The sequence below is a fragment of the Nanorana parkeri genome, unplaced genomic scaffold, assembly GCF_000935625.1.
Source record: "Nanorana parkeri isolate BGI_ZX_2015 unplaced genomic scaffold, ASM93562v1 scaffold303, whole genome shotgun sequence".
Lineage (NCBI taxonomy): Eukaryota > Metazoa > Chordata > Amphibia > Anura > Dicroglossidae > Nanorana > Nanorana parkeri.
The window spans coordinates 500,053-513,256 of record NW_017306571.1 but is presented as its reverse complement, the minus strand read 5'-3'; the positions used below and the strand labels follow the sequence as shown (position 1 = coordinate 513,256).

At 41.0% G+C, this 13,204-nt stretch overlaps 1 protein-coding gene across 1 annotated transcript in view; it reads left to right on the top strand.

Annotated features, from left to right (window-relative positions):
* Nucleotides 1–2,261, top strand: part of GOLIM4 (golgi integral membrane protein 4) — a 98,049-nt gene extending 95,788 nt beyond the window's left edge. Inside the window, exon 16 of the mRNA XM_018557786.1 lies at nt 1,441–2,261. Coding sequence (XP_018413288.1) covers nt 1,441–1,599 — 159 coding nt within the window. The 3' untranslated portion in view covers nt 1,600–2,261. The remainder of the gene's footprint in view (nt 1–1,440) is intronic.
* The last annotated feature ends 10,943 nt before the right edge of the window (nt 2,262–13,204 follow it).

Here is a 13,204-nt window from a genome sequence, read left to right as displayed (position 1 = left end):
GCTACTTTACAACACACACAGGGACCATGGGGAACAAAAGTAGCCACCCTCCAGAAGGAAGGACAGTGTCAACATGAATTCAGAGATGATTTGAGGATCTACAGCCAAGTGATGAACAAATAAGATACATTTTTGTTAAGTTGAGGTATTTCATGCATTTTTAGGATTTAACTCCTGAGTTTAGTGTCACTTTAAAATGTAGCTGCACTTTTGCATTAAAATTTGTCAAAACCCTACTATACATTTGGTATGTCTTCTTATTCGCAGCATACCTAAAAATATATGTTTTTAATATTTTTTTTACCTTTTCTATTTTTTTCTTTGGTGAAGGTCTTTGTGTAGATTCCAGGCTACTCTGAGCAGTTTGTAAATGAAAGAAGTCAAACTGAGGGACAGACTTAACTTCCTGTCAATTACATACAATGCTTCAAAATCTTTAAAGGAGAACTATGGGGTTAAGGCTTTCTCCATAGTTCTCCTTAGGGTAACGGGAGGGCACAAACTAGCGTTCTCTCGTCACCCTAGGCTCAGTATACCGCGAGCTGTAGATCGCGGTATACTGAGACGCCGCAGTATACCGCGAGCTGCTGCTCTCGGTATACTGAGATGCCACAGCTGAAGCGGATCCCGACAATTGTGCCAGGATCCGCCCAGCTGCGTGACTGATAGCTGGCTCTGCCTATCTAGAGGCAGAGTCAGCTGTACCCGCCCCCTCCCCGGTCCGTTTCGCCAGCCAACGATGGCGGATCGGAGCGGGGGGAATCCAGCCCCTCCCCTGTCACGGCAGAGAGCCGTGACAGGATCGAGAAGTGAGCGAACGCCGGTATGTGTTCGCTCACCCCCCGATCTACTGAGCCGACCTGTGACGGTCTCATTCTCACAGGTCGGCTAGAACTATGAGGTGAGTGAAAAGCACTCACCTCATAGTTCTCCTTTAACCCTTTGTTAGGACAAACAATGTTTACATCTATTTTACAACCGATCAACCCTGTAGGCTGAACACGAGAAATCACTTGATTCCCCCATCCAGGCTAAACAGCAATGTTAGAGAATCTGCACTGCTGGCTTTTGTATTCAGGCATCCGCTGACACCCACGGCTGTCTGAATATCTAAACAGTGACGGCATCTGATGGCTGCAGTTACTGTTTGGCCAACAATTTTCCACTTGGTTCCTTCTACTTTTGAAATCAAATTGTGTCAAACCGAGTGGTGCTGTTAAGCCACCCACAGCTCAAATTTCGACTGAGTCTGTATATGTAAAATGAGCAAATATGGCTGCCCCATTTGCATATATTACATAATTATACATAAAACTAGGTTTTTGTTTAATATTACATACTAATTTTACATCAAAATTATTTATGTTGCATTGGAATCTAGAAAACATAAAAAAAACTATGCATTTCTATTTTGTTTTTATTTATTTTTTCTTCTCGCAGGTTATGGGTAAGCGAATTAGAGTGGAAAGGCAGCATGAAGGTATGCAAGAGGAGCCAAAAGAAAATCATGAAGACAACTATGAAGAAGAGGAGGAGGAGGAGGAGGAGGAGGAAGACGGAGGAGTCGGGGCAAAAAGTAAACGGCGAGCAGAAATGTGATGTCGTTTACCTCCAACTTCTAAAAGTCCTTTAACAAATTCCAAGTTGGCCTTTTTCTATCCTGTTCCTTTTGTACTTTTGTACATACGGGACACTTTTATAAAAACTGTATTTTATTACATGATGCTTTTTATTAACATTAGGCTTTATCTACTATTTCTGAATGGTGAGGCTGGTAAAGTCGGTCATTAGTAAACTTTTTTCTTTTATAAATAAAAAGTGGAAATCAGTAGGAGATTAAACTCTCCTACATGTTACAATGCAGTATATGGTAGTACCAAGTATTGCCATTCTTATGACAGTGACTAGAACCCTTTATTAGGGCAGTAGTTTCAATTATTGTGCCTTATGTCTCTTATTATAAGGGGAAGTTCAGGCAGTTCACCTTGTATATTTATTGTTTGTAATATATCCAGCATTCAAGGTCATTTTGGAATAATTTCCTTGTTTCTTTTATTATGCAATGATGATATGAAATAATCCTTAAGGGGTGTGAAGGTCGTCGGCAGGAATAACTTTGTTACAAATTATGTAAACCTAATGCAGAATGGTAATGTGATGTGTCATCGCATATCCTTAGGGCCCTTTCTCCAGTGCAAATGGCATTTTCTGCTGAAAGTAGATCGCTCGCTGCAAGGTTCATGCGATGTTCTTGTATTCTAACTATGCTTTTCTCTTCTCCTCAAGGTAAAATATATATCTTATATTACCTCTCTGGAAACACTCGCTATATATGAACATTTATTAAGGGTTTCTTTCTTTTGCACAAGATCAGTTTTTATTGCCTATAGGTCTCCTATGTTTTTTTGGTTTTTAAACGTACAGGATATCACAAGCTTTCAATATTTGTCAGTGTTCTTCTACGTGATATGATGAGGATTGTGCCACAGAGTGCACCTGTTCAAGGTGCACAGAGAGTCACTGACACTCCTTGCTGCCTCATGCTTTTTCTCTCCTGAATATATGGTGAAGGTGAGCTACAGAAGGCAGCCTTTTTGAGTTGCACAGAGAGTCACTGAAACTTTTACCTGCCTTTCCTTTTACAATATATGGGCATTTGCACAGGTAGACACTGACACTTCCCGCTACCTTATGCTCCCTCCTCTCCTAAGTTAATGAGGACAGTGAGGCACAAAACACAGACTTTCAAGTTCTTAGAGCGTTTTTCACACTCCTTACTGCCACTTCAAGATATGTGGATAGGATAAGCATGATGAGCTGTAAATTATGTTTTTTTCCTCACTGTCTCAGCATACACTGGTGGCAGCAAGTGAGATCAGCAGTCCCAAATATTAGCAGCCTGTCCATGTCTATTACTGGAAGAAAAGCAGCTGGGAAGTTGGTATTTTAGGAGTGAAGTGATGCAGCAGGTAGTCAGTTTGCATTCAAGTTATACTAAGGTCATGTGCACGGACCTTGCTCATGCAGGACAAAGCAATCGTGTCTCTGGAAAAGCCCTCCATCTCAATCCCCTTTTACTCACTTTCCGAGTATTCCCCACCACTCCTTTCTCCTCTGCAGCCATCCCAATACAATATTCTGAACTTCCAGATGTGGAGGAGCATGTGACATCCTTCTCTGTGAGGGTGCTCAGGTCTTGTAGCCAATTGCTAGTACAATCGCATAACTAGGCCAATGACATCATTGCTCTCCCAGGTCACCCACACAACTCATAAGGCCAGCTGCAGAGGAGGAAGAAGTTGCAGGGGATCAAGAAGCTTTTCCAGAGACGCTGTCTTTTTGCCCTGCCTGGGAGGGGTGAACGTATCTGTTTAATATGTCAGATAGGACCATTTATTTAAATATTAGTAAAATCTCAAAATATTGCTACATGTAACCCCTTCCCTTTCAGAAAAGCTGAGGTAGAAAATAGTTTTAGGCTCTATCTTGTGTTTCTCTTGCATTTGTTTGGAAACTATATCTCCTATACAAAGAACCATTCAGCATCTTTGATGTGTCTAGCTTTCAGACTGCTATGAAATCAAACATGTTAAAGCATTGCAGACATCAGTAATACAGCCCTCACACTCCTCATTTAGAGTGGGGAATTAATGCAGATCCTGCACCCCCTATACAACTGGATTTTCTCTTTGACACTTCTAAAACAGTGCCTTAAGTGATTGCTCTCTTATAAAAAAAAAAAGAAATAATAAAACCGAACACAATGTTTAGCTCACCATGGTATCAGTGGTGCTTCAAGACTTAATTAATGCATGCTATTTACTGTGGAGACTTCATTGTCACGCTCAAAGGTTTTGTTTGATATCGTCAAAGGTTTCATTTAATATCATTAGTTTAATAGAGACGTACCACCGTCCATGCCATAATTGAATTTACTGAAGTATAGAACTGCCAATGTTGCTGGGTAGAATGTTTCATATTAACAGAATGTTGTACCATGTTCACCATTGGTAGTAACTGGAAACAGTAGAGGTAAATCATATTATCTCAGCTAAGTAGATTTCAGTTTGGAAGCTTTAGACGCCGGTCCTGTCTTTAGGCATTGTTTCTCTATTACACCATGCCTGGAGGAGAGATCTGAGCTGAAATTGTATTTTACTTACAAGGCCAACAAAAAGCATTTAAGTCTACATAGATTCATGTAAACACTGATACTTTATTTCTAATATTAGACGTTTTCCAGTTAATCTTAAAAATTGGTCAGTTCAGATGTGTATTTAGTGCATTCTAATAAAAACAACTAAAAGTGCAACTCCAAGCAAACCGCTATTATCTTTGTTTTACCTGTCGAGGGATTTGTAATTTCTGGGCAGCCATTCTTTTAATATACACTCCTCTGTAAGTCATGATGATGACTCTGCTGCTTCCTGGAGACGTAGAGGCGACATAAGAAGCTACAAATCTAATTCAGAGTGTCACCTGTCTGCTGTGCAGGATGTAACCTGTTTAAATCACAAGATTGACTGACCTGAAATACAAGTTCTTTGGCCAGTAAAATAGTAATCATTTATGAAGTTCCGCACTGTATTAAAATTATCCTTTCCTTTTCCAATGCAGGGTAGATTTTAAAAGGTCAGTTTACTGCCCTTCACAGAAGCACATACACACCTTTACTCACTCCTGTACTGCTCCGTTCAGCCACCGGGAGTGAAATACTTAACACACCCATGTATGGGTGAGCATGTGGCTCGCTCCTCATCTCCCATGTGCTAGGTAACCCAGCAATGTCACATGAGGACAGGAAAGGCGTCCGTAGTCCTGCATAGCTTGCCTCCATGTTATATAGGAGTGCTAATGTGAAGAGTGATGAACAGTGTACTTGAAATGTATTTCTTAATGGTTTCTCCACCAAGACATGCCTGAACTCTGTATGCTACCCAAAAAACCTCTACACCCTAGTCTCTGAAAAATTACATAGGCTTGCAGATAGGTAAAATTGTAGATTTAGATGGTCCCCAAGATTTCTCATGTTTTGTGGTTTGTTTGCTAAAATGAAAATGGCAAAATTACAATGAATATATATGGTGTCTTAACATAGGCTGCAGATTTGGAATTCTTGGAAGCTCACATTAGGTAGTAAACAAAAGGGAACAGATCACCACCTCCGTGTGTAAAATTATTAGGATAAATAATAAAACATATTTATGCACCTGAAACGTGTCGATCTTGCCTGACTGCAGCCGGTTGATGGTGATGTGACCGCAGGCTACCATGTTACATAGTCGGGGCGATACCATGTTGGGTTACAGACAGTGTGGCCTCTTGTTAGTTGTTAAAGCCTGATGAAAACGTTTGCTTGTCATTACATTTATCCCTTGTTTTATTTATCCTAATAAACGATTTTACACACGGAGGTGGCGCTCTGTTCCCTTTTGTTTTCTATGTTCATGGTGGAAGCCACAGAGCCTTGGATGAGCAGCCCCTCAAGTCTGTGTGAAAAACTGTTGATAACTTTGAGTATACAACAGCGTGTGGATCGTTCAGCTGGCAGCCATTAGCGCCAAGAGTTAAAGAAAACTTTTTGTCTGTCACATTAGGTAGTGTTCATATGCACTGCAATGAGTCTGGTGGTGTTGCTCTTGAGTATACCATTACTGTTTATGGTGACCAAAGGCCTTGGGATAGTCTTTAGGCTTACTGTATTGACACCAATGCTTCCTAACGCGCTATAATTCAGATAATACACATCTATTTACATATTGTATGCCACATACCTAAAAGGTTAATGACAATTTGGAAATGATTGTTTACCTCTACTCTTGAATATTATTATGCATAGAAGGATAAGCTGTTTCATCTGGTGTTAGAGAGGATGTGGTGATATTAAAATAGGTCATGCAGGGAGCCATAGTTTTTATGAGTGCAGTTGCACTTGTTTCTCTGTCTACTGTACCTTTTAATCAGGTGACAGCGCCTGTCCTACTTTTTTTTAAATTGCTGACTCTAATTATGTTTTATCTGCTTTACTTTCTTTATTGCTTTTATAAGATATTTGAGACCATCACTTGTGTGCACAATAAAAATGTTTATCATATTGATTAAAGTGCACCCACTTGGCACAAATATGTGCCCACTGAATAGTTTGTGCTCAGTGTGTGGGTTGATTTACTAAACAAGTAGAGGTTGGCAACTTAGCAAAGTGAAATTGATCAAATTAGGTGACTTTGTCTTTACTTTTAAATACCCCATCATGTGTGAGAGAAACTTAAAAACAGCATTTTTGACTGGTGAATTTAAATACTGCTTCACCTTATTTACTTTTTTTAAGTTTAGTGAACATCCACTTGCTAAGTGAACAGTTTATATCGCTTTATTCATAGAGAATCCCAGTGTTTCCCATTGAGGGGATAAAGAATAAGACTCAGTTATATTTCTAAGAAAAAAATGTTATGCCCACACATGATCCAGCCACCATGTTTATCTGCAGATTGGCCATCTCGGTAAAATCTTATAAGAAACTGCACAGTTTTATAGTTATGGGTAAGCATTTATAATTTTACATTATAGGAGAATTTTCTGGTGACTGGGAGTGGATGTAATTGTCATAATCTCCTTTTGTTACCAATAGCACACTTAGGCCTGGTTCACACCTGGGCGTTTTACAGCTCGTAAAACGTTCAACATGTGAAAACCAATGACTGCCTATGGGCATGGTTCCCACCTGGGCGTTTTACAGCGCATAGGAACTTTGGGGGGGTTTTGCCCCTCGTTGCCATTGGTATTCCCGAGTGTGGATCGGGGTTAACAAAGTGGTAACCCCGAGCCACACTCGGGAAAACAGTGTACAGGTCTTACCTTGTCCGCGATCCCCGCTGTGTCTTCGGCGGCTTCCGGGTTCCGTCCCTTGCGAGCGGCCGCATAGCAGGGGGCGGAGCCAGCGGGAAGTTTGACCACTTCCCGGCAGTTGTAAAAAAACGGCCGGCCAGGAGCTCTCTAGATCTGAGCGAGCATCTTTAGACGTCCGCTCAGCCACGCCCCTTCGCACACGCAGCTGGGCGCGCGCGAGTGGGAAATGCCCGTTATTTGAAAACGGGCAGCGATGCCCGTTAATATACAAGCGATCCGCCGGCTAGTGAGCCCGGGACCAGCATACGGTCTCTGTCACAAGGGGATCAGAGGGAGCTCGGTACACGACCTCCCTCCGGTCCCCTCTCCGCTGTCAGAATGCAGAGCTGATGTATATTACATCACTTCCACATTCTTGTGTCACTCTCCAGCTTCTGATGCTGGAGAGAAGCTGATGAAGCAGATCTCTGCTTCATTAGCTTCTTCAGGGAGGTCCTAGGTGACTCATAAAGAGGACCTGTCACATATTTTGCTATCACATAAGGGGGTTTTCTAATCCCCCTATGTGATGGCAATAAAGTTAAGTGGGGAAAAAAAATGTTTCCCCCCCCCCAAAAATGTAAAGTTACAAATAAAAAATAATTAAATTATTATTTTTAAAGTCCCCACCCATACATACACGCATGCAAACAGGCGTCGGGTGCGCATACGTGTGAAAACGACGATTTCTCCCATTAAGCCGTTACATATCGCCGCGAACATCGAAGTGAGAGCAATAATTCTAGGGCCATCAATCACTGATAACACTAAACTGATGAGCTGTAAAAGCTTTTAAAGCGTCGCCTATGGTCAATTTTGGGTATGGTAGTTTTTTGCGATTTCGCGGGTGCGTGCAATTTTTAACCATGACATGTTTGGTTTCTATTTACCTGACGTGACCCCGTCTTTTATATTTTACCAAAAATATGGGTAATAATCATTGTTTCCTAACATAATAAAAAAAAAAAAAAAAACGTTTTTTCCCAAAAATGTCAATAATTTTTCCTTAATATTGTAAAAAATAAAACCCCCCAGGGGTGATTAAATACCACCAAAAGAAAGCTTTATCTGTCCCCCAAAAATGGTATAAAATTCATTTCAGTACAGCGTTGCATGACGGAATAAACGTCAGTCAAAGTACTGCAGTGCTGAACACTGAAAAATGGCCTGCCCAGGAAGGGGGTCTAAACACCTGGTCTTGAAGTGGTTAAAAGTGAAACTTAAAAAAAAAATAGAGAAAAGAAACAAAAAAATCATACCGCCAGTGAAACGCGCGTTTCACTGAACGAAAAAACGAGCATTAAAAAACGCTCAGGTGTGAACCCACCCTTAGGCTTTTTTTTAACAAGGCAATGCAAAGAGCAATAGTGAATTCATTTACAGCAGCCAATCCAGATGTACCATTTAGAGCAGTCTGAGCTATGTCATGGATTGCTGTGGGTTACTGAATTGTAGGCTTTGCTTTTTGCCCTTCACAGATCAGAGTGTTCCTGAAAAAGCTTTAGTACAATGTCTGCTAATCACTGAAAATTAGCATCTCAGGAACATTTGCTTACACCAAGACATTTATATGTTACCTTTGGGAATTTAGAATATTAAAACTGATTAGCGTGAGCTTCACTTGTGCTGTAGTGAATGCTCCATCGGAGTATATGAGGAATGCATACCAGCAGGTGACGCTGAGAGCAAAGGTGTGCCCTGGCATTAACTCTACAGTTCATTTAAATGGGTACAGATAATGGACAATTAATTTTTTTTGTGTAACATGGGAGATTGCGTTCTAATGAATGAATAGCCAAAATAATCAGCTGAGCGACTCTGTTTTAGCAACACAGAGAAGTCGCTCAGCATACCTGTAGTACCAAGACCCAGAAGATGCAATAATACAATGTAGTAGCTGCAGCTGGATCCATGTCAGGGTTCATAAATATACACTTACATTATGCATAACTGGACCAATGTAAAAACATATAGCTGGAGTCTTACTTTTAAATATCTGTATCCCACAATATCATATGTACATTCGGGCATGAATTCTATTCTCACCACTGCATCTATCCCAGTCATAGGTTAGACACCACCATCTGCAATGCCATAGGATACCATTTGTTGACAAAAGGAATGCAACAGGTTTTTTGTTTAATTTAAGTTGTGGGGAATAGTTTCATGTTTAGATACTTATTTAAATCAAGCACCATTTCCCCAGAGCATGGTAAAAAATACAATTCATTAAAGGTTAAGCTGGATACAGACACTACAGTCTGATTGTACAATGTTTTTAGGATGAATGTGTTTTACCAGCTTTAACCCTCTTTATACGATCATGTTTTGGTTTCAAAATATTTTTTTAATTTGCCCCACTGAATTTTTCACTCGGGGATCAATGCTTTTATAGTTCTGTTACATTGCACAGTAAAGGAAAGTAAGTAACATCAATGTTGAGGGAAAAAAAATCAAAGTATTGAAAAAAGCGTCAAGTATTTTTTAAAATTGTTGCTAAATCAAATTTACATTTTCTGTTACTTTTTTTTTTACTTAAAAGTAATCTGTATCTCCTATATTTTTTGTAAATAAAGTGTTTTGTAATGTACTTTGTTAGATAATTGGGTTATACTTCCAATTATATACTGCCTGCATCCACTGACCTTTTTTTATCTTTCAGCATACAAGATTTGCTTAAAGTTTTATCATTATTGTCCTAGGACAATTTTTGTGATCTCCCAGCATACGAGTCCCTTACTGAGCACGTTCCCTTACTGATCTCTCTATGCCTGCTGGTAAGGAGACTCTGGACTTGGAAAGGCAGATGGTGTAGAATTGTATCCAAATGTTCTTGGCAGAGGACATTGAGTGGTAAATTATGGCATATGAGTTGGGGACACTTGCCTTACCTCACCCCCCCATTCAGAACTGATGTGATGGAGCATTTCATTAAAACACCTCTGTGGCACAACACTGGGAGTAGTCTTACAAAGACCTTTGTCAGAGAATCGCAAGGTAATTGGGAGCAGGTATCCCCTTGGGTGCTACGGCTCATTAGTACTGTGATTTGGTTGACACATTCCATGTCTGACCAGACCATAGTTTTGGCCATACCCTGTGGCAGGGTGTGCAATCAAAACTGGATTTATCAGGAACACAAGAAGAATGCATAAGCTACTATATTAGTGGCTGATAAGTGGCCTTTTCATTATCGGTGCTCTCTAAAAACTTTATTTTAACTTTAGTTTACATGCAATTACAAATTATTTCTTTTTGGCACTGGTGATCTGATTCATCCACTGGTTTCTGTTATTTCTAAGAAACTCCAGTTATAGTGCCTGCTCCTCCCCATCCCATGGCATTGAAGTGTTTCCACTGCTGTCTCTATTCTGCGGAGTAATTGCTGAAATGAACAGGGAGACCAAACGTCCTTCAAAATAGCCACAACATGTGGGTGGACCTGGGAATATTGCCACCAGTGTTCCCAACAGATAAAAGAAAGTCATGGTTGATTTAATCCACCAAACTCTGCCCAAAATTGAAATACACGTTTTAAGTGGCAAACCCTTAGGAAAGCAGTATAGGAAACCCGTCAATCTGAGTTTGACATATAGGCTTACGTTCTGAATAATACTCGTGCCCCCAAGTTCTGTTTAGGATTGCTGAGCAGCTTTTACTGTTTTATGAATGTATTAAAGTTCCCTATTGTCGACTTGTTTTATTCTAAGACTGAAATTGTATCTTTAGATACTGCTGTTAAACATAGGACAGTCTGCTGTTACATACAAAGCAAAATACACATGGCCAATACATTAAACAATTTAGTTTTTTAATGTATATTATGTATATACATATTGCAGAATACAGAAATGATTTTGATGTGTTTTTGTATTTTTATTGACATTTTGGCAGTAAAATATTTCTGTGGTTCAACATAAAATAAATTGCTGAAGCGGAGCAAATTTGTTTTCAACAATAAATATCTGTCATGGTACTATGAATCTAGTGTGCCTGTCAGTTATTGTTTTCCATGTTTATTTACTTTCTTTACATTTGAATGCTTTGGGTAGTTTAGTAACGTAGAGCGATGGGAAATGTTATATACAGTGCATTACTTCATTCGTGACCAGTTACATTTTAACTTTTATTTGCAAAGAGCAGCACGAAAGATAATTGCTTATTGGTTGGTATGGGTGTCTATTTAATAAGGAAAAAAAACAATATACAAAGTTTTTCTGCTCGTTCTTGCCTTTTATAAATGCAGTTTGGAAACAAATAGTCATCAAATTGATTTCACAAAATTCAACTGCGAACTGGAAGAACAACTACAAAAATTTACTATATTTCAATGATGTTCTGGAACAGATGTGCTAACACATCAAATAGCAAGATGCAGAGGCTCATAGCAACCAATCAGCAATTACATGTCACACTTCTGACAGCTGTAAACTGGTGAAAAGTGAAATCTGATTACTTGCTATAAGTTATTGGCCATTGCGGTGGTTTGCACAGCCTCTGTTAAATATGGCTGTAACACAGTAATTTGAAATAAGCAGATGGTAACAATGGAGAAATGAGGCTTGAAAAAGGCTGGCTCTTATTTCTCAAAGTGTTAGAGGAAAGTAATTGCCTTGGAGAATCTGTACTGCCCCATATCAAAAAGTTAGATCTAAACTATCATAAGATGCCTCCTGGTTACCACAAGGCATTGTTTACTGAGAGAATTCACCCGTCCAACATATCTGACTCAACTCTAACCAAGTATAGATCAATCCCCCTGGTTTTATGCCCATCAGTGGCGTAACCAGAGGTACGGGCAGAACAAAATGTTGGCCCCCCCCCCCCGGGTCTCAGGAAGCTGTGCGTGGTCTGACCAGGACTCGGGCATTGTGAGGTCTTGGATCTTGCAAGTGCAGGACCTTACTGAAACCGACCCTGTAAAAAAAAAACATTTAAAGGGCCACTATACCTTTTAGTATAAGCCATCTTCACAAGAACTTGTGAAAATGCCCAGTATCTGCACCGATACCAATGCTGGTATGGGTGCATCCTTAATCCCATCCACCCCCCCTTATAGACATTAGACTCCCCCTACATTTCTGCCATAGGCAGCAGATCACCACCATAGGGGTGTACGGATCCTGCAGAGACCCTGCAGTCTGCCAAATTTTAGTGTTGGCTGTGCAGGATCTGTGGTGGGCTTTGCAGGCTGCTGAGACCCCTACAGATCCTGTAAAGCCCCCCCTGAGATCCGCAGACTGCTGGGCCTCAGGGGGTCTCTGCATGATCTGTGGGGGACTTTGCATGATCTGTGGGGGGGCTTTACAGGATCCATAGGGCTCTCTGCAGCCTGCAAAGCCCCCCACGAATCCTGCAGAGATCCCCTAAAGCTCTGCAGTCTGATGGATATTAGGGGGGTGGGGGGCTTTGCAGGCTGCAAAGACCCCTATGGATCCTGCAGAGACCCCCACGGATCCTGCAGAGACCCCCCACAGACCCTGCAGTCTGCCAGATCTCAGGTGGGCTGCCCCCCTCCTCTGATGGCCTCGGCACCCAATCATCGTTGCTTCTCCGCCCTACTGGTGCCTCCTCCAACTCCGTTTCTGCCCCGTCTTTTCCGTTGCAGTCATCTGCCCTCCATCGTCACCCCGCCTCTTTCATCTCCGCCCCCCTGCCGCTCCGCCCCCCGTATCCTGCTCTCCCGCCCTGCGCCTGAGGCAGCCGCACTGCCGCCCCTTCGGTTGTTATGCCACTGATGCCCATGCCCTACTATTCATTGGAAATAAGGGTCAGCAGGCTGTTGCAGCAAGAGTCTGTGCTGTGCAGTCTTTAACTCAGAGAACTTCAGAGGGCAGTGTTCAGAACCAGATATTGCTTGGCATGCATTTTGTATTTAGATAGTGGGGTAGCCATTTGCAGAAAAATAATGCTGGGATGAAAATTTGAGCCATTTAGCTGCATCCTTTCAGGCAAATGAAATACACATTTACTATCTTTGACTGGAATGTAAATGTTTTATGTATGTCAAGAGCTAGACTAAAGGTAGACCTAAACTTAAAGTTGAAGATGTTCTGTTTTATAGGGAACAAAGAAATGTCAGTTAAGCAGTGCCCTTCAAAATCTACCTTTTGGGCTTGTATACACTAATAGAATTTTCACCGCACTTCCTGAAATGTGAGTGTGCCTAGGCATGTCTGTGCTTCTAGCTTTGTAGAGTGAGTACCACTGCTTGTCTCACAAGATTTGGGGGAGATTTGGTGATGTCATTACTGTGTTTGCTTGTAAGGGAATCTATACCTGAGGACCTGCACTGCTTGCATTTCCCTGCTCTTGCTTT